Source organism: Podarcis vaucheri, assembly GCF_965113315.1.
Source record: "Podarcis vaucheri genome assembly, chromosome: 7".
NCBI lineage: Eukaryota > Metazoa > Chordata > Lepidosauria > Squamata > Lacertidae > Podarcis > Podarcis vaucheri.
In genome coordinates, this window is record NC_138765.1 from 86,828,491 (window position 1) to 86,852,110 (window position 23,620).

Here is a 23,620-nt window from a genome sequence, read left to right on the forward strand (position 1 = left end):
TTTTGCAGGTTAAAGATTGGGCTGAGGCTTATTTGAATTCTAACTCAGAAATGTCCTATAGAAAAGGACCCCTCCGCTACTCAGCATTTTTAAAATGTGACAGTACAAGGACTAGCTAGTAATATTGGAGGGCCATCACATTCAGTTTGCCCCGAGTTTCCTAGTACTGTAGAGGAATTGACCGCCTCTCCTGGTATGCCCCGCAGAGGACCTTAAGGTCCACAAATGACAACAAGCCGCAAGGTGGTTAGATTGGTCTCAACTAGGGCCAGGGCCTTTTCAGTACTGGCCCCGACTTGGTGGAACACTCTGTCACAAGAGACTAGGGCCCTGTGGGACTTGACATCTTTCCGCAGGGCCTGCAAGACAGAGCTGTTCCGCCTGGCCTTTGGTTTGGACTCAGTCTGACCCTTATGTTTCCTTCCCCTTATGGTTTTGATTTATGGGCTACTATTAAAATGAGGCTGCATATTAAATTGAGACCGGTTTGGCTGGGGAGGGCGGGATATATTATTATTATTATTTACTGCTTGTGTGTTTTTCCTTATATCTCTGCAAACAAAGAGGGATAAGAACTTGTTTCTAAGTGTCTCAATGAACCACACAAGAGTTCCAGAAGGGCCTGGGATGTCTCCACACACCTGCACGGTCTGAGGACCCTACAAGCCGGGTGGCAGAGAGAGGCAGCTGTTGGGTTGCGTCAAGCATAAGGATGGAAGGATCAGTCAATTTTGGGACCCTCAGCTCCTCCTTTTTCCAATCTTACATTTACACTGGTCAGAATCCAGAGAAAAGAGTGAAGAAATCACTGCAAAGAAATGGCCATAAGTTACCCTGCCGTAGGGATCTTTACTTAGAGAGGATACTCAGCCTCGTATGTAAATATGTAACAAAAAATATTTAGCTTTCTCTCGAGCTTCCCATAAAACCCAAATGAGAAAAATAAATGTTTGATTAGAGTGATGTGTATTTGCATAATTCTCACAGCTAGCTATATAAGGTCTGGCGATTCCTTGCTCCTTACCCATCTTGGCCTGGATTCCAGTTTGGAGCCACAACCATGAGGTTGCTTGTGAGTACCTTCCTCAATTTCAATCTCAAGGGTGAAGTACAGATGTCCATCTCTTGGGCTTTGCTCTCACTAGGGAGAAAGTTGTCACCAGGTGCTCAGAGATCAGGCCAAACTAGCTGAAGACTCAGTTGCTCACAGGTGTGTGATGGAAGCAGATGTAGTCCGTAGGAGTTCTAGGATTTTTCAAGGAGGTGGAACCCTAAGACTTGTGGGCTTCAACTGCCCCTATTCACCAGCTGGGTTTTATAAATGTCTTTTGGTACCCGTGAAGGTCATCACTTCTTTTGTTGTTGTTGTTGTTTAGTCGTTTAGTCGTGTCCAACTCTTCGTGACCCCATGGACCAGATCACGCCAGGCACTCCTGTCTTCCACTGCCTCCTGCAGTTTGGTCAAACTCATGCTGGTAGCTTCGAGAACACTGTCCAACCATCTTGTCCTCTGTCGTCCCCTTCTCCTGGTGCCCTCCATCTTTCCCAACATCAGGGTCTTTTCCAGGGAGTCTTCTCTTCTCATGAGGTGGCCAAAGTATTGGAGCCTCAGCTTCAGGATCTGTCCTTCCAGTGAGCACTGGGGGCTGATTTCCTTCAGAATGGAGAGGTTTGATCTTCTTGCAGTCCATGGGACTCTCAAGAGTCTCCTCCAGCACCATAATTCAAAACCAGCACCATAATTCAAAACATCACTTCTTGGGTCTCCTCAAATAACCGAATCCCTGATCATTTCCACTACAAGGCAACTGCAAAAGTGCATTTTGTCCAGGAAATGCTGATAGTCTGGTCCAAGGCAGCCTTCATTTTTAGGAATCCCTGCAGACCCAGACCCTTCAAGTGTCCAGTTCGCCAGGGACAGTCCCAGATTTACAGAAGCTGTCCTGGTTTCTGATTTAACCCTGGAATGTCCCGCTTTTCCTTAGGACGTCCCTATTTTCGCTGGAGGATACGCAGGCTTGAAAAACATTATGCTATGGAACCAGGTTTTGGTTGCTGGTCTCATTCTGGATATTTAAAAAGAAACCCCAAAGACATTCTGGATTTGATCTGAATCAGCTGGCCTTTTACATTGTTTCATGAAATGAGAGGCGCAGTGGAGATACAGAACATCCCTTGCCATTGCAAAATATATTCATTTGCAAACAGTAGTAGTAGTAAGGTTTTAGTTTTTCAAATATTTTTTATTACTTTTAAAAATAGCAAATTACATATTCAACCAGCATAACTTGTATAAGCAATAGGTAATGCAAGAATGGCCCTTTTACAGTTCCAAGGAATAGATGTGATTTCAGTTTATTATTATTATTTATTATTAATATTATTATTTTTCACTGTAGGCATTCTGGTGATATTAATAAACTGGTATTATGCCATTATCATCAGGAGTACAATGTTCAAGTAAAAAGACAGTGGAAGACAGTCGTATCCACAAACAGGACGACAACCTCTTATGTTTTTGCGATAGCCAAACGCTCCTATTTACTTCTGGAATCAAGTGGAATTATTATCATTAGCATATTGTATAAAATCTCACCACACTGCACAAAAATCCTTGAATTAATTTTAAACGAAATGCTTTTTAAAATGAAATTGCAATGTTCAACACATTTATTATTATTATTATTATTATTAATAATAATCCTTCATGCAAAGATCACAGGGTGGTTTACAACATAAACATAAGTGTTCTATTCAAGCTCGTCTTTCACAGACAAAGGAAATGTGTACTTGGCAATTTAAAATTTGACCCTCTTATTTTCCTTCCGCTCTGCAGATTCTTCTTGCCAGCCTCCTGGGGCTGCTTATTCACTCAGCGATTGCCAGCAACGTAAGTAGCCAACTTTGCTCCCATTTCTGCCTTCCTGTCCCAAAACCTCTCCTGCTGCTAACCTCTGCATGCACAAGTGGCTTGTTTTAATCTGTTTTTAGTCAATTGTTATTTTAAATGCTTGAATGTCTTAAATTCTTGCTCCAATTTATCTTAGGGATAATTTTATTGCTTTATCATTTTTGGTAAACCTCTCTTGAGGTTTTATGTGTGCTTGTGCATTTTTATTATTTATTTTGAAATAAATAGATGATAGATAGATGATAGATAGATAGATAGATAGATAGATAGATAGATAGATAGATAGATGATAGATAGATAGATAGATAGATAGATATAGATAGATGATAGATAGATGATAGATAGATATAGATAGACCAAATGCCACAACAAACCTAAGTAAAAAAAGGGAGGAATGGGACTCAGTCTTTTTTTAAATTTTTTAAAAATAATTTTCCAAATTTATAACAAACAAACAAACATAAATCTTAACTGTAATATTTCCACTTTTGTTTACATTGTTGGATGATTTCCTTGAATCCCCCTGGCTGAGTTTCCATGTATATCATTGTAACAGTTTTCCAAAACTATTTTCAATTAACATCTTTCTTTCTTTTCATTTTCACTTTAGACATAGTTTTCTATAACATCACATATTTAAATCCTAGGCCAATCTGGTATTTGCAAGTATTTCTATTTAGATTATTTTAGCATATTTAACTAAATAGTCTTTAAATTTCTTCCATTCCTCCTGGTGCTCCTCCTCCTTCCGGTCACGGACTCTTCCGGTTAGGTCAACTAGCTCCCAAAAGTCCATCATCTTCATCTGCCATTCCTCCACTGTTGGCACTTCTTGTATTTTCCAGTTTTTAGCCTGCAAAATTCTAGCAGCAGTTGTGGCATACAAAAACAATCTAGCATCTTTCTTGGGCAATTCCAAACCTATTATTCCAAAAAGAAAGGCCTCTGGTTTCTTAATAAATGTATATTTCAACATTTTTTCCAGTTCATTATAAATCTTCTCCCAGAAGTCTTTCACCTTGGGACAGGTCCACCACATATGATAAAAAGTACCTTCTTTTTCTTTACATTTCCAACATATATCACTCTTATGGTAAATCTTTGCTAATTTTACAGGGGTTAAGTACCATTTATACATCATTTTCATGACATTTTCCTTTAACACCGTACATGCAGTGAACTTGATCCCTTTCCTCCACAACCTTTCCCAGTCTTCAGGAATGGGACTCAGTCTTGTCCAGAAGCCATGTGACTCCATTTGCAAGACTTGCCTGAGACACATCAGTTGGTCAAAACCTGTCATATGAGTTAAGTCCCTGGGATGAGGTCGGATCTCAGATCAGCGGTGAATTCACCAGCTGGCAATAAATGAGCCACTTACTTCCAGGAATCTGTAAGGATGCCTGAAATGATGTCAAAGATCAGGTGACCAGGGCTCTTCTGTTACGACTCCCTGACCGAAGAATATTCTCCCCCAGGGATGTTCTGGGCTGCATCTCTGATTCACTGCAGCATCTTACAGTCATGCTGGCCCGGGTGGTGGGAATTGTCGTCCAAAATATCTGGGTGGCAGGGTGTTATGTACTGAGTTGAATAGGATCCAAAATGCAGCAGTCTGATTGGTCCTAGAACAATAGGATTCAGAATGCAGTCTGAGTATATTTCACAGGGGGAGGCACCACTCTAGGAAAGGCTGCCCAAAGTTCAGTCCCTGGCCATCTCCAGTCAGGCAGATAATAATAATAATAATAATAATAATAATAATAATAATAATAATAATTTATTATTTATACCCCGCCCATCTGGCCATAGCTGTCAAGCGTCCCTTATTTGGCGGGACAGTCCCTTATCCCAGCGCCATGTCCCGCTGCTATCCCTTATTGATGATGTCCCTTAAACAAGCTACTGAAGGTAATGGGACCCTTTCTATGTCCAGCTAGCATATATTTGTGTTGAATATATGCTATATAGTAATTTATGGACCTAATAGGTATCTAAAGCCATTTGCACGCAACAAAATATGTATTTTATCAAAGTAATTGTTGATCCCTTATTTTCGAGGCTGCTGGTCCCTTATTTTCGAGGCTGCTGGTCCCTTATTTTCAAATCTTTAAGTTGACAGCTATGCATCTGGCTGGCCAGTCCCTCCTGGCTGGACCACGTGATCTTGTTTTCTGGTCTCCCCAAAGTGCCTGGTAGGAGTCTGACGGTGGATCTCTGTCTCTAGGCTATCCAGCTCATCAACAAGGGAAACGATGGAGGAACCGTGTACCAAACAGTCAACATCAACCACAACACCAACGTCGCTGCCTTCAACATTTACTCTGGAAGGCATTCTACCAACGCCATTGTGGACTACAACAGCGTAAGTTTCAGAGCAAGCTGTTCAGCCGCAAAGCTGTTCACTCTGTGTTGAATACTCTCTTTGTCTTGGGGTGGGATCTCCGCGCAGCAGCTAGGCAAACCTGTTAAACTCTCCTGAAAGGGGTGCATTTTGCTGCCTCAGATGAAGGAAAAGATGGTTCTCCCACTGGGGAGGGGTGCAGTCAGAAGCCATGTTATGCACACACACCCTAAACCAGTGTCTGCCACTTATTTTATTATTATCTTATTTTATTTCATTGCGTTCATATCCCACCTTTTCCTCCAAGGAATCGAAGGTTCTCCCCCTCCTCATTTAATTCCCCGCAACAACCCTGTGAGGTAAGTTAGGCTGAGAGGCAATCACTGGCCCAAGGTTACCCAGGGAGCTTCATGGCCATGTAGGGATTCGAACCCTGGACTCTTGCAGGTCCTGGGCCAACACTCTAACCCTGACCTAGTCACTGGGATCCATGTGATGGTCACCTCCAGACTTGATTATTGTAACTCGCTCTACGTGGGGCTGCCCTTGAGACTGACCCAGAAACTCCAGCGGGTGCAGAATGCCGCAGCGAGACTCCTTACGGGGTCCTCGCTGCAGGATCACATTCACCTGGTGCTATACCAGCTGCACTGGCTCCTGGTGGAGTACAGGATCAGGTTTAAGGTGCTGGTTTTAACCATTAAAGCCCTATACGGCCTAGGACCCTCGTACCTACGGGACCGCCTCTCCTAGGACCTTACGCTCTTGAAATAAAAACATCTTGGAGATCCCGGGCCACAGGGAGGTTAGGCTGGCCTCAACCAGAGCCAGGGCTTTTTTGGCTGTGGCCCCAATCTGGTGGAACGCTCTGTCCCAAGAGACTAGGGCCCTGCGGGACTTGACATCTTTCCGCAGGGCTTGCAAGACAAAGCTGTTCCACCAGGCCTTTGGCCAAGGCACAGTCTGACCCGCTCCTTTGGTAATCCTCATAGAACTCTAGCCCAATGGTTGCCATTAATTTGATTCTGAATTGATTTTAGAATGAATTGGTTTTAGAATGTATTTCAATTAATTGACTGTGACTTTATATAAACTGTGTTACTTTTACTGTTTTTAGCTGCTCTGAGTCCAGCTTCGGCTGGGGAGGGCGGGATATAAATAAATTATTATTATTGTTATTGTTATGATGCCACACTGGTGCTTGTGGGACTGGCACTGGCTCTCTCTTATGGGGTTGTGGGTTTTCAGTACTGTACTGAGTCCTCATTTTATTCTTTTATTTTGAACTTTCCTGGGTCCATCTCTCGCGTAACATATATTTGCCGTTGTGTCTCCCAGGGGGTTGTCATCTATCACATGCCTTTCAGGAGGCTATGTGTCATGTCCAGGATGAATCGGCAAAGCTTTCCAAGTATCTCAAATCTCGAGAGCATGATGCACGAGGTACGTCAAGGTGGAGATAGAAAACTGGGCTGGCCCCCAAATATGTGGGGCAATCCAAACGGTGTCCCGCCCCCTCCAATGAAGGAATCTGCAGGTCAGAAATCAGTGGGAGGAATAATAGAATCACAGATCACCTAGCCCCACACCTTGCAATCCAGGAACCACAGCAAAAGTATCAGACAGGCGGCCAGCCAATCTCTGCTTAAAAACCTGCAGTGAAAGAAAAAACATTTATAAAAAACTTATCTAAACTTTTATTTACCAATTTATTGATTTAAAAAAGAGCACATACTTCAATAACATACAAGAAGAAAGAGAATGAGAGAGAGAGAGGAGGAAAATACAACTGAATTAAGAATATGCATACACACACTGTGGCAGATTTGGGAGGTTCCATTCACAATCCCATAATAGTATTATTATGGGGGGGTAGTAACATTGTCCTCCCTCAATTTTAATTATTTTATTTCATTGCATATAACAATACGACTGTTCGAGAGGTACCAATTTGTTAATCCCAGCTTTCCCCTGTGAGTGCCCAGAGTGGCTACTGGCAAACAGAAAGATAGAAACTGTACCATCTCACTCTTTTTTTAAAATCATTTTTATTAAGAATTTCAACATAACAAATTATCAAAACATATAATCTTCATTCTCCCCCTCCATTTTCCCCCTCCCTCCTCCCCAATAAAAACCCTCCCTCCCTTCCCCCCAAGACTTCCCTCAGCTCCTCTCTCTGATTTTTCAACACCTGTTATTCTCTGCATATTGTAGAATTGTAAAGATCCTTAAATTATCTGTCTATTATGTTAACAATCAATAAATTTCTGTCTGTTTATTCAGAAACTGTGCCATCTCTTAACCATTCTCAGGCTTTCTAGAATTAAAACTACTGATCTGAAAGCAAAGCTAAGTGCTGTGGAATACAGACAAACAGATGCTCTCGTTCGTGTGTGTGTGTGTGTGTGTGCACTTACCTGCCCCCCCCCAATACTTCATTCAGGTTGGCATCCCTGGACCTAGGCATGAATGGATCTGTCCTTTTGTTTGTTTTTGTTCCCAGGGGCACCCCTTGAACACCCTTCACAGAAGCTATGGGATTTCTCGCAAGGTGGTCACAAACATCGCTGACTATGGTGCCCCCGCCCAAGCCATTTGCGGAGGCATGACTACTTACTGGGCTACCGAGTTCCAAAGTGAGTTGGGCCAGAATTTCATAACATTTTAAAGGGACGACCACACGTTTTAACGGCTTCTGTACTGATGCGTTGAGGAGATCTTTACGTTACATTGGTAACTCCATTGGTCTCACCCTCTTTTAAAGCCTCCTAGGTTGGTGGGAGGGAGTTCCACAGTTTAACTATGTCATTCAGCCTGGGCAGCGACAGTCACCTAGTCCAGAAGCAGGGGAAAGGGAACTGAGTGTGAAGGAGGGAAGGGCGGAAGCCCTAAATGAGCTGATGGCAAGTCTGCCATTTTCCACACATAATAAATAAATAAATAAATAAATAAATAAATAAATAATAATACTACAGTGGATGCTCGGGAACGTGATCCATGCGGGATGCATGTTCTCAACCTGCAGCGTTCGCAACCTGTGTCTGCGTGTCTGAGCATGCGCGAGCTGCGATTTGGCACTTCTGCGCATGCACGGCTGCCGAAACCCAGAAGTAACCTGTTCCGGTACTTCCAGGTTTCGGCAGTCCGCAACCCGAGAAAACGCAACCTGAAGCGGATGCAACATGAGGTATGACTGTAATAATAATAATAATAATAATTTTTATTTATATTCCGCCCTCTTCAGCCAAACTGGTCTCAGGGCAGCTAACATCAAAGTATATAATACATTAAAAATATAAAATCCAGCTATTGCCTGAAATACAGCTTAAAATCAGTTTAAAACACAGCACGCAATGGGACTAAACTGGCAAAGGAAACATCAATCCCATTTCAGTGACGGCAGGCGGCATGTTGTGAAGGAGCCCCCTTCATAAAGACCTAGGGCAGGCTTCCTCAACCTCGGCCCCCCAGATGTTTTTGGCCTACAACTCCCATGATCCCTAGCTAGCAGGACCAGTGGCCAGGGATGATGGGAATTGTAGCCTTGAAACGTCTGGAGGGCCGAGGTTGAGGAAGCCTGATCTAGGGTGTGCTGGGTTACTCTGTCCCATCAGAACAGCATTACAGGGATGATGGAGAAGGGGGCTATCAGTAGCTACTAACCACAGTGATTAGGCTCTGCCTCCGTGGTTGGTGGTGGCAATGGTCTGAATTCCACTTGCTGGAAACAGAGGCACATTTAGGGCAGTGTGACCGGTTCCCTTGCACTGGGCGCTGAACCTAGGGGGTGCCACAGGGCGCTGCACCTATGACGTAGTGAATTGAGCAGAACAGAAGGCGAGGTGTGTGGGGTGTGTGTGAATTTTTGCCTCGCACAGGGCACTGCTGAAATTTGAAAGACCAAAGTCTGCCTCTGCAGGAAACCACAGGAGAGTAGAGTTGCTCCTGCATTTGTTTTTGGTTTTTAAAAAAATAAATTACAGTGGTACCTCGAGTTACAGACGCTTCAGGTTACAGACTCTGCTAACCCAGAAATAGTAACTTGGGTTAAGAACTTTGCTTCAGAATGAGAACAGAAATTGCGCAGTGGCAGCAGGAGGCCCCATTAGCTAAAGTGGAGCTTCAGGTTAAGAACAGTTTCAGGTTAAGAACGAACCTCCAGAACGAATTAAGTACGTAACCAGAGGTACCACTGTATAGGTAGAAAAAGATGACTTCCCTGGATGCGAAGATACAGATTTGTGACAAGTACTCTTTGGTGACAGAAATCCAGCAGAGAGTTAAAATCGCAAAATATGTAGCAAAGTAAAGTGTCGAAATATAGTCTGTTAGACCTTTAAAATACCCTCTTCTAAGTTGCTTCCAAATTTCCCTATTTCCCTAGCACAGAAAGGGACCACACATTTGGTAAGTTAAGAAAGGTTTACTTACAGACTCTTCAAACGTCAGGTTCATGGGCTTTTTCATATAGCAGTTAGAAAAACACAGGCAGTAAATTTAGGTTCCAATGTGGTGAATGTTCCTAAATTGTTTGTATAGAAACACAAAGATGGCTTGCTTAAGCCACAGAGTCTGAGCTTGGAACAACCAGTTCAGAACTCCTTACCAGTAGGGTTCACATGGTGGAAGAAATGGTGGGAAAGTGGAAGAACAAAGAGCTTGATAAGCCTCCCACCCCCAAGGTGAGGGGGAATGACCTCCTAGCTAAGCCTGGCAGGCCAGCTTACTCTATGACATTAACCCATTCATGCATTGATTAGACTTGAGCATGATGGTTATGTCACACGGGTCACGTTTGCGAGTTTCCCATTGATGTACTATATCTGGCTGGCCACTGTGAGAACATGATGCAAACTGATCCAGCAGGCTCTCTCTGTGTAAATGGCCTCAGTCCTGTATTCCTGAAAGAGCATCTCCACCCCCATCATTCAGCCCAGACACTGAGATCTAGCGCCAAGGGCCTTGTGGCGGTTCCCTCACTGCAAAAAGCCAAGTTACAGGGAACCAGGCAGAGGGCCTTCTCGGTAGTGGCACCCGCCCTTCAGATGTGAAGGAAATAAGCAGCTATCTTATCTTTAAAAGACATCTGAAGGCAGCCCTGTTTAGGGAAGTTTTTAATATTTAAAGCTGTATTGTTTTTAACATTCACTTGAGAGCCGCCCAGAGTGGCTGGGGAAACTCAGCCAGATGGGCGGGTATAAATATATTATTATTATTATTATTATTATTATTATTATTTTATTATTATTATTACGCATGTTTGGAAGTACAGATTATTTCATTTCTGAGAGTTTCGAGACTCCTGCTTGGCTCTCCATAAAAAGTGAATAAAAAGTAACATTGGAAAACTTCCTTTTCCTTTTCAGGGCCCCGCCCCTTGGTTGAAGGCAAGGGCTGCGCAGGCGTCAATCTGCTCATTCTGGACATCGACTTGTGTGGCGGCATCTCCCTCTTCTAGCCAGGATCAGACCAACATCTGCTCCAAGCCAACACAACTTGTGACCTGCCCTCCAAGACAATGTCCATCCGGTCGCCTTGCCAGCTGTCAGGGCCGGTTTCAAGTCCCAAGGTTGGGTTGGGAAGGTCATGGGAGGTCAAGGCCTGATGACCTCCCAACAATTGCTCTCTGATTTCATTCGAGGACCGGTTCCTGCAGGGGCTGCCAAAAATAAAATAAAATTTATAACTTAAATAAAGTAATTTAAAAATCCATGGCAGTGTATGCAGCAGTGTAAAGACCCCACCCCACCGAAGCCCCATAGAATCATAGAATTGTAGGGTAAAAGCCTTTAAATATCTAGGCTTAATATTCACCTATAATCTCTCCTGGTCCACCCACCTACAATCTGCCTTTCTCGCTGCAACCACGACCTCTAACGCCATTGTCCGATTTTACCACCAGAAGGGCGGCAAACACCTTCCAGCAGCAATTCAAATATTTAATGCCAAAGTTGTCCCCAAATTATTATATGGATGCGAAGTATGGACTACAGCAATATCAGGTAACCTGGATCGCCCACTTCATATGTTTCTGAGATCTCTTTCTGGCGTCCCAAGATGTGTCTCAGGTGCAGCCCTACGACTCGAGTTCGCCCAGCCCTCAATTGTTAAATGAGCATGGAGCCGAGCCATTTCCTACAGCTTCCAAATATTAGCATCGGATGCACGAATTAGAGGTGGTTTTTCCAATCTGATCCTAAGAGATATTCATAATTCCCCTTGGAAAACTTCAATTAACCTCAAATTCCGCTCTCTTCTCAATTTGAATTGTAAAACTGTCCTTAACTTAGAGTGTATCAGCCCGGCGGCACTACCACTAATTAAAAAGAAACTACAGCAACTTGACTTCTCTAACACTCAGGCCTAGCCCTAGCTATTCCACCTCCTGAAGGGATCCCTCTATACTGCTTCACAATTTCTTCGGAGGCTAAGCGAAGGGCCTTTACCTGTGCCCGTCTGAACTGTTTTCCTACAGCAGTTCTGTCGGGTCGTTATTCCAGAGTTCCCATCGCAAATAGAACATGCACCTGTAATGACACGTCCCCGGAGACTATGGAACATGTAATGCTCTTCTGTCCCAACTGGACAGATGAAAGATCTCGGTTTTTAACTCCCCTCGTGAATAAGCTTCATCTCCCAATCCAGCCTTGGATAGTGTCCCTCTTTTTGCAGGATTCTGATTGTTGGATTACCAAGATGACAGCTAACTTCCTGCTTAGTGTGATGAAAAGGAAAGCGGCACTAACCTCTTCCTTAACCCCACAGCCGCACAATCGAACGAAGTTCCAAGTAGCCTTATTGTCCAACGACAATTGAGTTAGGACAAATCTGAGGAGCTGAAGGACCCTTAACGGCCCTCCTCCAGCCTCAGCACTTTTTCTCTCTCTCTCTCTCTTTTAAGTAATTGCCCAGGACGATATCCACTTTTACCTCCCCACCCCCATTTTATGTTGTTATTTCAATGTATATTATGCTATGGCCACATGGCTAATGCAATAAAATCTATTGATAAATAAAGTAATTTAAAAATCCATGGCAGTGTATGCAGCAGTGTAAAGACCCCACCCCACCGAAGCCCCATAGAATCATAGAATTGTAGGGTTGGAAGGGACCCTGAGGGACATCTAGTAGGAATCTCAGCTGATGCATCCATGACAGATGGCCATCCAAACTATGCTTAAAAACCTCCGAGGAAGGAGAACCCACCACTTTCCAAAGTCTGTTCCACAGTTGAACAGCTCTTATGTCAGAAGGATCTTTCTGATGTTGAGTCAGAGTCTCCTTTCTTGTACCTTGAATCTATGCTACACTGGCTCTCAGTGCTACTACCACTACTGCCTAGAGGTGCCACCAGGGACTGGTCCTGGGACCTTCTGCATGCAAAGCGCTGTGACCATATTGCTACCCAGACTGTGAAATAAAAACCAGAAAGTCCAAAACTTTTCAAATCCAACTTCAGCAAAGAATTATGATGGAACCTTAGACAAGTCACTGGTCTTTCATACACACACACACACACACACACACACACACACACACACACACACCACACACACACACCACACACACACACACATTTTATTTGTTTTCCATTTAATATTATATATTCACATCATTATCCACTATACCACCCGTCAACTTCCTTCTCTCCCGCCTCATGGCTTTCAAAATTAACCTTTATATCATTGCAATTTATACGTTTTCCAATTCTAATTGCTCTCATTACAGAATGACTCAAAGTTCAAATAAATATAGAAAGACAGAAAATTCCTCATTACAAGTCTTCGGACAACCCTGCTAGTGATGTTAATTGCTTACAATGATCTTTCAGATATCGTATAAATTTACTCCAGTCCTTTTGGAATACTTGACTGTGCTGGTTTCGGATTTTCCCTGTCAGCTTTGCCAGTTCTGCAAAATCCATCACCTTCATCTGCCACTCTTCTTTCATTAGTACTTTTGTTGTCTCCATTTTTGGGCTAAAATAATTCTTGCCACAGTCGTTGCATACATAAACAGTCTTTAATCTTCCCTTGGTATCCCTTCACTCACTATACCCAATTAAAAAGGCTTCTGGTTTTTTTTAACAAAAGTATTCTTAAGCATTTTCTTTAATTCATTATATACTGGCAAAGACCAGTGACTTGAAATGGGAAATGGGGAACAAGTCACTAGTCTTCAGAGCCGTCTTCCCCATAGGGCTTAGTGGTGCGTTGCGCCAGGGCACCGGCCTCTCAGGGGCTCCCCAGAAAGTGGGGGAGCTGTGCAGCTTTGGAGCTTCCTCCCAAGCCTTTGTGGGAGAGCGATCCCTGCAGAGGCTTAGGATGGAAGCTGCGCCCCTGCTGTCAGGTGTGCGTGCAGGAGCCGGGCCCTGCGACCAATAGGACTCTGCAGGACTGGGGCATCCCTAAGTTTGTTCTGAAGAGGCAAGGCGTGGCCACACAGGTGAGGCCGATTAGTAACTCACAGCACCTGGTGGCAAGAGACGGGAAGGGATATAAGGTCAGCATTTTCCCTTCGGCTCTTTGCCACAGCAACACGTTCCCTGCCTTGCTGCATTTGACTCCTTGACTCCTTGCTCCCTTCGTGACTCCTTGCTTCTTGATCCTCAAACCCCTGACTTCGTGACTCATTGCTTCTTGATCCTCAGACCCCTGACTTTGTGATTCCTTGCATCTTGATCTTCGGACCCCTGACTTTGTGACTCCTTGCTTCTTGATCCTCGGCCCCTTGACTTTGTGACTCCTTGCTTCCTGACCCTCGGACCCTTGGCTTCTTGACTCCCGGCTCTCTGACCCTCTGACTCTGGGCTTCCTGACTCCTGGCTTCTGGACTCCCGTTCCTGCTTCCACCCCGCCATCTTGCCCCCGGTCCAGACGTCCCCAGCTGGGACTTTGATTGCCCGTGAACCAGAATGTGACACCCGCTACCTATATGGCTGGTGGGCGCGCAGCTTCCCTCCCAAGCCTCTGTGGGGATTGCTCTCTTGCAGCGGCATGGGGGAGAGTGGCTGGCAGTGCGCAGCTTCGCCCCCCCCCACTATCCGTGGTAGTTTGGGGACGCTGAGTGGATATTTGCACCCTGGCACCGCATATGCTAAAGACAGTCCTGCTGGTGTTTTATACTCATCATTTGTATTCATTCCCCCCCCCCCGCACACAGAAAGCTAGTGGTTCTGGGAGAAGTGTTCCAGCCCAGGCTTCAATCCTGAGATGTTAGTTTTCTGTCTAGGATTTTTAAAACTCCACATTTCGTTAAGGGAAGAGTTAAGGCACCTACAGCTCCATTCATGAAACCAAGATGCACAGAAAATTTCCAGTGAAGGCACCCAGCCTTAATTTATGCACAGCACACGCAACAGGTGGATCACAGAGACTCACATCATGCACCACACCCACCCACAAGTTTTCAGACCCAGCCCTCTTCTTTTGCATCTCTGCACAGAGCCATAATCTTATTAGAAAGTACAGCCATACCTCGGGATAAATGTGCTTCAAGTTAAGTATTTTTGGGTTGCACTCCGCGGTGACCCGGAAGTAACGGAGCTTGTTACTTCCGGGTTTCGCCGCACGCGCATATGGTCAAAATGATGTCACGTGCATGCGCGGAAGCAGCAAAACGCGACCCGTACACGCACAGACGCACGTACGTGGGTTGCGTTCGCTTCAGGATGCGAATGGGGCTCCGGAACGGATCCCGTTCGCATCCCGAGGTACCACTGTACTTAAAAATTCAACCGAGGGGTTCATTAGGAACATTTTTCCAGATTTAAACTCATTTCTCTAATGGTTTTTGAGTAAGCATATTTGCTTTCCATTTTGCTTGATAATTATTTTCTTATGGAGTGGGGGGCAGGCTTTATGTTAGGGGGTGCAGAAGCGAGTTATCTGTGAGGCAATTGGTCAGTTAGGTATTATTTATTTATTTATTTGATTGGGGGGGCAGCTGCCCCCCCAGCTACACCCATGATAATACAATAGACAATGTTTATGTCAGATACACACACGTTCACACAGTCAGCTGCGATGGGTACAAATTTCACTTGAGCCGCTGGATGTCGCCCTTGAGCTCCCTTGGGCTGCGTCTTGTTCAACTTTCCAGATTCGGTGCCTGTGAAGTTCTTCCCGCTTCCCCAATTTCCAGCAGGCGCCACTGAGGCCCGAAAGGAGCATCCAAGAAATGTCGGGGGGGGGGAATGGCGTGGGTTTGGGTTTTGTTTTCATTTTAAAACCAGGCGATCCTTAGGCTCGCGCTCCTTCACTCCTTCCAAAAGCCTGGGAGCAGATTGCACCTGAGAAGGCTGGAATGATGACCGGGAACGAATTTTGCAGCAGGGCGAATTTTGCAAAGTAAGGAAACACATGCTTGGGTTGTTGTTTTTTTAAAAACACACACACACACACACACACCCTGGGTTCCACACATGGAGCAGAAAAGCAGCGCTGACCCTCAGCTTTGGTGCAAGAAAGTCCTTCTTAACGGCATTGTTCATCAACACCATCAAACTTTTTATTGGCATCACCTACAAACATCCAAAACAAATCAATACAGAATTACCACTTCCCCAGCGGCACAAAACATTTGCTAAAAGAAAGGAGGCAGAGCAGTCTATCATCACATCTCTGGGTCTCCAGGGAGATCAGACGTCTGCAGTGTATTTTCGATGGCAAAAAACCAAATAGAGATATTTAGCCACTAACTTGGTGAGCTCCTGAATGGCATTGTTAAACTGTGGAAGTCCCTTCCACGGGAGGCAGGCATGGCCACCAACCTGAATGGCTTTAGTTTAAAAGGGGATTCGACAAATAAATGGAGGAGAGGTCTGTTCGTGGCTACTAGCCAGGGCTCCCCCCCCCCCCAGCTGGAACTCAGTTCTGGCCCTTGTCATTATAAGAGAATAAAGGAGGCAATGGATGAGCCTCACCCTGGCAAAACCTCCTTCATGATCAAGGTGTCTCCCCTCCCCTTTTTATTGATGATAATCAGCTAAATAGTTTGAGGATCTATACAACTGTGTAACATGCAGAAAACAGCACTCTGAGATAAATCAAAGACTGAAACTGAGGGAAGCGGGGGGGGTGCGGTGGGAGGGTGGGGGGGAGGGAAAATGGGGGGGATAAGGATATGTTTCTGGATAATATGTTTTGTTTTAATTTTGAATTTAAAAAAAAAAGTTTTTTTTAAAAAAAAGAGAGACCAAAGGAGGCGTACCAGCTGCTGGAAAGCACGGGAGGAAGGGCAGAGGGCTCTTGGGCTCGGATCCTGCCCGCAGGTTCCCCCCAGGCCACGTCGAACAGAGTTTGCAGGAGCCTGACCCCGCCCGGATCTTGCGCGCTGCCCCGTCCTTTGTGCGTTTTCTTGCGTCCTCGGCCGCTAGATGCCGCCGTCGGGGCTCTTTTTGGGCTCGACGGCGGGGCAGGACCACCCCCACCCGGAGAGCAGCCATCCTGGGGAGGGGGAGGGAGAGCCTGCCCACATTCTCCGAGATCTGGGGCAAAGCCGGGGAGGGAAAGACCCGGGGAGAAGCCTCCGGAAGCCGCCTCTCGCCTTGCAGACGGCGGCGATGCTGCCTTGTGCGCGCTGCGAGGAGAAGCCCCTTTGAAAGGCGAGGAGGCGCCGAGCCCGCTGGGCATCATCTTCTGCAAACGGGGAGACCAGCCCTCTTTGCCTTGGGCGCGATCGTTCCCTGGGGTCTCGGCGCCGCGCAGCCTTGCATGGAGAGGGCGTGAGGAGGAGGAGGAGGAGGCGCGCAAGTGGCCCGGGGCTCGCTGGATCCTGCCCCCCATGGCTGCCCGCAAGCCGAGCCCCCCGCGCTGGGGCTGGCACGCTCTGCTCTTCGCGACGGTGCTGCTCGCCTGCGGCGGGCAAGGCAGGAGCCGGGAGGACGGCGGCGCCGCCTGCTACGGGGGCTTCGACCTCTACTTCATCCTGGACAAGTGAGTGGCTCTCGGGGGCGACCCGGAGGGAGCTTTGGGCAGGCTCCCCGCGAGCTCAGGGGTATCAAAAGGCCAGCAGCTGTCTTACCCCTACCTCCGTTTAATCAGTATTATTATTATTATTATTATTATTATTATTATTATTAATTCCACCCAGGGCAGGTTGAAAACCGTGTAAAGCAATTTTCAATCATAAAAATAAGATGGGTCTTGAAAGCTCACATCTCAGGTGTCCCAAGGCCAGCAGAAAGAGGTTTTACTTTTACCCCCACCCCCAAGGACTCTTTCCAGGTTCCTGTTGCATTTATTGCTCTAGCTTATCTCGGTTTGGGAAATGTATACAGCAGCAGCAGCAGCAGTAGCAGGTCCGTTTTGCAGCGATTGCAATTGGGTTGGTGATTTGTGCAGAGGTTGCCCCTTGGAACGCTCTTCTGCCATTCCCTGTGTGGCCAACCATGGAACTAGTGATGGCCACCAACCTAGATGGCTTTCAAGGAGGAGTGGACAAATTCATGGAGGAGGCGAGGGCTTTTGAGGGCTGCTGGCCAGGATGGCTCTGCTCTGTCTCCACAGTTGGTACAGTGATGCTTCTGAATCCCAGTTGCTGGAAGGCGCAGGAGGGAAGAGGACTCTTGGGCTCTTGCTTGTGGGTTTCCTGTTGGGGCATTTGGTTGGCCGCTGCGAGAACAGAACACTGGGCTAGATGGGCCATTGGCCGGACCCGGCAGGATCTTCTTACGTTCTGAAGGGAGAGAGATTCCCGTGTTTCACCTAGCAAAGCAAAGTTTGGGAAACCTTTGCAAAGGAAGTAGCTAAGGGATGCTACCTTTTTGCCCTCTGGTGTTTTTGCCACCTCTGTTTTCTCCAAGAGAGATGGAGAGGAACCTTATCCTTCCTCTCGTGAATTGATGCTCAGATTCTGGATTCTAAGGAATAAACTTGCGATTTGGCCAATGTGTTGGAAAGTGCAATTGTTGTGGCTTTTCTCCCCCCTCCCCTCCATGTACGTTTCTCTCCCTTTAACTCTGAGTCACTTTTTCTTTGTTCCCAGCTAATGAAATGCACATTTTCTCCCTCTGCTGCTTTCTCTTGCTTAATAGTGTCCAGAGATGATATAAAATGCTTACTCATGTTATTTACCCCACAGCTGACTCGATGCCATTGTGTTTACATAAGAGGCTTACAGTTGCGTTTACAATATTTGCCCAGCTGTGCGGGTGCCCGAGAATAGAGGGACGGGACTTTTGGCAACATTAATAGAAGTAGGCATGTCATAAGATGGGGAGGGCAAAACCCAAACAAAAGGCCCCATCTAGGCCTGGATCCAAAAAGCTGCTCTCACGGCCCCAAGAGGCTGGGCATGGGCCTTGTGGAAGTTTTAATTTTCCTTCCTCAAAGAGCAGAGCCTTTCACACATGAAGCATCTCCTCAGTTTCAAAATAGGTTTGTTTATTTATTTGTTGCTTATAAATATAAATCCCCACCTTTTTCTCCAGGAAGCTCAAGGTAGCACACCTGGCTCTCCCTCCCTCCTCATTTAATCCCCACAACAGCCTGGCAAGGTAGGGTTAGTCCAGGGGTCTGCAACCCGCGGCTCCGGAGCCCCATGTGGCTCTTTTACACCTTTGCCGCGGCTCCGGGGCGGATACTAGCGAGGGGAGGAGGCGCATTGTGCGCCCCGACACTCCCCACTGTGGCGGGCGCTGTACTGGCTGTGACGTCGCATGGGGGCGGTGCGTGCGTTAGTCACACACCGTCCCGACGTCACCGTCCCACTCGCCCGCCTGCTACATTGTAAGTGGCATGTACGCTGGTCACTGCATTGAAAGGGGGCATGTACGCTGGTCACTGTTTTGAAGGGGAGTGAAGAACACACACAAAAAAAAGGTAACTTGTTAATTTAATGTTTATTTCTATGAGGAGGAGTAATTCTGAGGGGTCAAACAAAGAAATAATAAAAAAGTGAGAAAAAAGTTATTTTTATAATGACGAGTTTTGCGGCTCCCAGTTTTTTCCCCCTTTGGAAATGGGTCCAAGTGGCTCTTTTTGTCTTAAAGGTTGCAGACCCCTGGGTTAGGCTGAGAGGCAGTGACTGGGCCCATTGTCACAACCAGTGAGCTTCCTTTCTGAGTGGGGATTTGACCTCTGATCTCCCAGGTCCAAGTCCAACACTCTAACCACTATGCAACACTGCATCTTGTGGTTTTCCAATGTGGTCTGGAGTGGGCGCACTCTGAGAAGGGCAAGCTCACTGTGGAGATCTTGCTGTCCCAGTCTTTTTTAAAAAATATATTTTTATTAAGTTTTCATATTTTTCCTTTATCACATTCATATCAAATCATATCATCACATGCAACTTTGCTCATACCGAGCCTCGACTTCCTCCCTCTTAGCATTTCTACATCACCCTGTTTACCTTCTTACTTAAAAAATATTACTTTCGTATTTGTAAATCAGTTTCAAAAATTATCATTACAAAATATTTTAAATCAAACCTGCAAACGTTCTCAAATGTTTACAATGTTCTTTCATATATTGTATAAATTTATTCCAGTTCTTTTCAAACAGTTGATCACGCTGGTTTTGGATCTTCCCCGTCAGCTTTGCCAGTTCTGCATATTCAATCATTTTTATCTGCCACTCTTCCAAAGTTGGAAGTTCCTGCTGCTTCCATTTCTGGGCTAAAAGTGTCCTTGCAGCCGTGGTAGCATACATAAACATATTTAAGTCTACCTTTGGAATTTCTTCCCCCACAATACCCAATAGAAAAGCCTCCGGTTTTTTAATAAAAGTATATTTAAAAATCTTTTTCAGTTCATTATATATCATATCCCAGTAGGCTTTAACTTTACTGCACATCCACCACATATGGAAGAAATTCCCTTCCTTCTCCTTGCATTTCCAACATGCCTTATCTTGAGTTCTATACATTTTAGCAAGTTTAAAAAGATAAAGGTAAAGGACCCCTGACAGTTAAGCCAAATACCATCTCTATATCATCTTCATTAAATTTTCCTTAAGTGCTGTACCTGCAGTAAATTTAATTGTTTTTGTCCGTAATCTTTCCCACTTATCGAATTCAATATTATGACCATAATATTGCTGTCCCAGCCTTTAAAAATCTATCTCATTGGTCACATTTTTATTTGGCCCCTTCTCCGAAGTCAGAGCTTAGGGTGGCACAGCGGAGGGCTCTTACATTCTCCTCCCAGCGAGGAAGGGCCAGGCTGGCAGAGTAGCGGGAAAGAGGGAGGGAAATGGGTCCCGATCACCCACGGGACTCCGCAGGCTGGGATTCTTCCTGATGTGAGTCTCGCGTTCCACGTTGGCGCTCTTCTTGAGCTGGCCATTTTCACATTGAAAATGCTTCCTGAGAGCCATATGGCAAGACCCTGGGCTCCTTTGGCCTAGAAAGGGCATTGGAACAGCCAAAGAAAAGAAATGGCTGGAGCAATGGGTCTCAGCCGCCCAGCCTGGGGTGGCAGGAGAACTGGAGTGGGAGGGAAATTGCTTGCAGGCTGCGTTCAAACACATGCTTGCTTCTCAAAGTGGACAAGCTTAGCTGCTGGTCCAGGATGCCAAGCCGAGAGCCCCCAGAATGGCCACTGGGGCAGAGGGAGACCCCCGAGGGAAACAAAACCACATGCCCCTTCAGAAAATGAGGAGACAGCCGCTCCGGTTTCCTGCTTCAAAACGCAAGGGCTGCCTCCAGCTTCTTGTGCTGGCCGCTTTAATTTGGGTCTAATATTTCTTCCGGAGTGCCAAGTTTCATGGGATGGGGAAGGGAAGGCCACAAGGGTGGTGAGGATTGCAGATTGCTCGCACTTTCTGAGAGATCAGAGTCGGGCCCGAATGCGCTCTCTGCCAGGGAACCCAAAACGCTTCCTGGGCCCGGTGTAACTCTGCTCAATTAATAGGGCATTTATTGACTATAAGTATGGTACGGCTGCATGGGGAATAATGCGCGCAGCTCTAAGCCGCCTCACCTCCAGAAAGATATCGTAGAATTGGAAAAGGTGCAGAAAAGGGAAACCAAAATGATCCGGGGATGGAATAACTCTTTTGTGAAGAAAGGTGGCAGAATTTGGGACTTAAAGGCTTAGGGAAGAGGCCACATGAGAAAGTTTATAAAATTATACATGACTTTCGAAGGTTGTCAGGGGCCTAGTTGTTGCTGATTTTACTACTGGGTTGTTTAAGAGGGCATGTAATTGGTGGTGTGTTAGCCAGGGCATTTGGGTGTCTTCTCGTTTGTCTTGTATGTCTTGTGTTGATAAGGGTTTGTTATTTTTGTAGAAGTCTGTTAGGCGGTATAAGCCTTTGGCTTGCCAGGTTTTTATCTGGAGGTTTTGTGCTGCCTGATGGAATAATGGGTGGCGTGCCAGGGGAATTAGTGGGGATGGGGTTGGGGACAGTTTACCTACTTCTGCTTTCCATGCTTTAAGCATGGTCTGTGTTGAACCTGTTTACTGTTGTGGGGATTTCCCTCAGTTTGTTTGGGAGGAATGGGTCTTCTGTGGTGCAGGTATTTTCAATTGTGTCCCTCTCCAGGTGTACTCACCATGCCCCCCCTCCACCTCTTTCCCCCTTTTGTTCCTAACATAACACTAATGTCTGAACAAATGAACCTGATCTGTAGAAAATGTAACTTGAAAAAACAACAACCAAGAAATCTTTAATAAAAATATGTTTTTTTAAAAAGAAATTATACATGGCTTGGAGAAAGTGGAGAGGGGAAGGTTTTTTTCTTGCTCTGTCATAACATGACAGCCCACAGACATCCTTGGAAGCTGGAAGATTCAGGACAGGTAAAAGAAAGGGCTTATTTGTGTAGCAATTAGTCAATCTATGGGTGGTGCTGTGGTCTAAACCACTGAGCCTAGGGCTTGCCGATCGGAAGGTCGGCGGTTTGAATCCCCGCAATGGGGTGAGCTCCCGTTGCTCGGTCCCTGCTCCTGCCAACCTAGCAGTTCGAAAGCACAACAAAGTGCAAGTAGATAAATAGGTACCACTCTGGCAGGAAGGTAAACAGCGTTTCCGTGCACTGCTCTGGTTCGCCAGAAGCAGCTTAGTCATGCTGGCCACATGACCAGGAAAAACTGTCTGCGGACAAACGCCGGCTCCCTCGGCCTGTAAAGTGAGATGAGCGCCGCAACCTCAGAGTCGTCCGCGACTGGACTTAACTGTCAGGGGTCCCTTTACCTTTACCTTTGACTAAAGTATGGAACTCTCTCTCATGCAGGATGCAGGGATGGTCACCAACTTTGATGGGTTTCAAAGAGGAAAAGGGCCACTGGCCTTGCTTTGCCTCTTCAGTTTGTAGAGTCTCCGCCGCTTCGCCTGAGGTGGAAGGAGAATGGGTGGAAGGGCTTCTGGGCAAATGGCAGGTGATGAGCTCTCCTTCCTTGGAGGTTTTTAAGCAGAGGCTGAATGGCCGTCTGCCATGGATTGGTCTAGAGCAGTGGTGGTGAACCTATGGCATGCATGCCAGAGGGGGCACTCAGAGCCCTCCCTGTGGGTACATGCGCCGTCCCCCCAGCACAGAGCTGGCAGAAGGCAAGAGCAGCACGTCGAATCCTCAGCTCAACTTGGGCCATGTGAGCGGTGGGTTAGCGCAGGAAACTGCGCGGAAGGAGCCGGATGCGATGCCCGTCAGGGTGCCAACTCTCCAAAACAGGGCTTGCAACTATTCTTTGCCCTGAGTTCATTGCACCAATTGCGCTGAGGTTTCGGATGCTGCAGGGCAGGACAGCAAAGAGCCGAAATCCCCAAACTGGCCCGTCTCCTGCAGTGCCTTTAGTGCTCCTTTTGCTCAGCTGCTCTGCCCAGGATGCCCAGACCGAGAAGGCGCCCTCGTGGCCAGGGAGGCGCAAAGGGAAAGGCCAGGTGGGGCACTGGTCCCATTTGGATACATAACGCTATCCCCAAGCAGGTGCTCATGTTGTTTTCAGAGGCTGGGCGTGGATCCTGGGACTTGTGTCCGAGTAGAAGCGCCTCGGATGCGGCGCCGGGTGTGTGTGTGCAAAACCAAGCCACAACCCCCAGGGCGCACGTTTTCCCTTGCGGAGCCTCCGCTGTGGGTGGCACTTTGTGATAAATAAATATGGCTGTTGCCATAGCCGCGGGTCACCTCTCCAGCCGGGAGAGGCTGCGCGCGGCTATGGCAATACCCCCACCTCCTGCAAAAGCCCACAGGAGCCTCGCACCCTTTAAGGAGTGCACGGCTCCTGTGGGCTTTTCTACAAGGAGGGAGAAGGGACTGACTGGCTGCATCAGACCCTTGTCCCTCCTGAGGAAAAGTCCGCAAGAGCCGTGTGGAGCTTGTGTGCGGCTTTTGGGGGCTTTTCCTGCCTGCCTCCCGCCTGCATTCACTCCATAGAACGCACACACATTTCCCCTTCATTTTTGGAGGGGGAAAAGTGTGTC

General features: G+C 46.4%; 2 protein-coding genes and 1 long non-coding RNA gene across 3 annotated transcripts in view; 2 read left to right on the plus strand and 1 right to left on the minus strand.

Moving 5' to 3' along the window:
- The window catches only part of LOC309536584, a 179,789-nt gene that overhangs the window by 87,133 nt on the left and 69,036 nt on the right, over window positions 1–23,620 (minus strand). The window lies entirely within an intron of this gene.
- Window positions 1,037–10,970, plus strand: LOC309536435 (gastrokine-1-like). Its single transcript, XM_082230680.1, has 6 exons — window positions 1,037–1,072; window positions 2,837–2,890; window positions 5,139–5,276; window positions 6,594–6,698; window positions 7,762–7,894; window positions 10,625–10,970. The coding sequence occupies exons 1-6, from the start codon at window positions 1,061–1,063 to the stop codon at window positions 10,714–10,716; spliced, it is 534 nt and encodes a 177-aa protein (XP_082086806.1). The 5' UTR covers window positions 1,037–1,060; the 3' UTR covers window positions 10,717–10,970.
- Window positions 16,713–23,620, plus strand: part of ANTXR1 (ANTXR cell adhesion molecule 1) — a 126,481-nt gene continuing 119,573 nt past the window's right edge. The window contains exon 1 of the mRNA XM_082230144.1: window positions 16,713–17,194. Within this exon, the coding sequence (XP_082086270.1) occupies window positions 17,043–17,194 (152 nt within the window). The 5' untranslated portion in view covers window positions 16,713–17,042. The remainder of the gene's footprint in view (window positions 17,195–23,620) is intronic.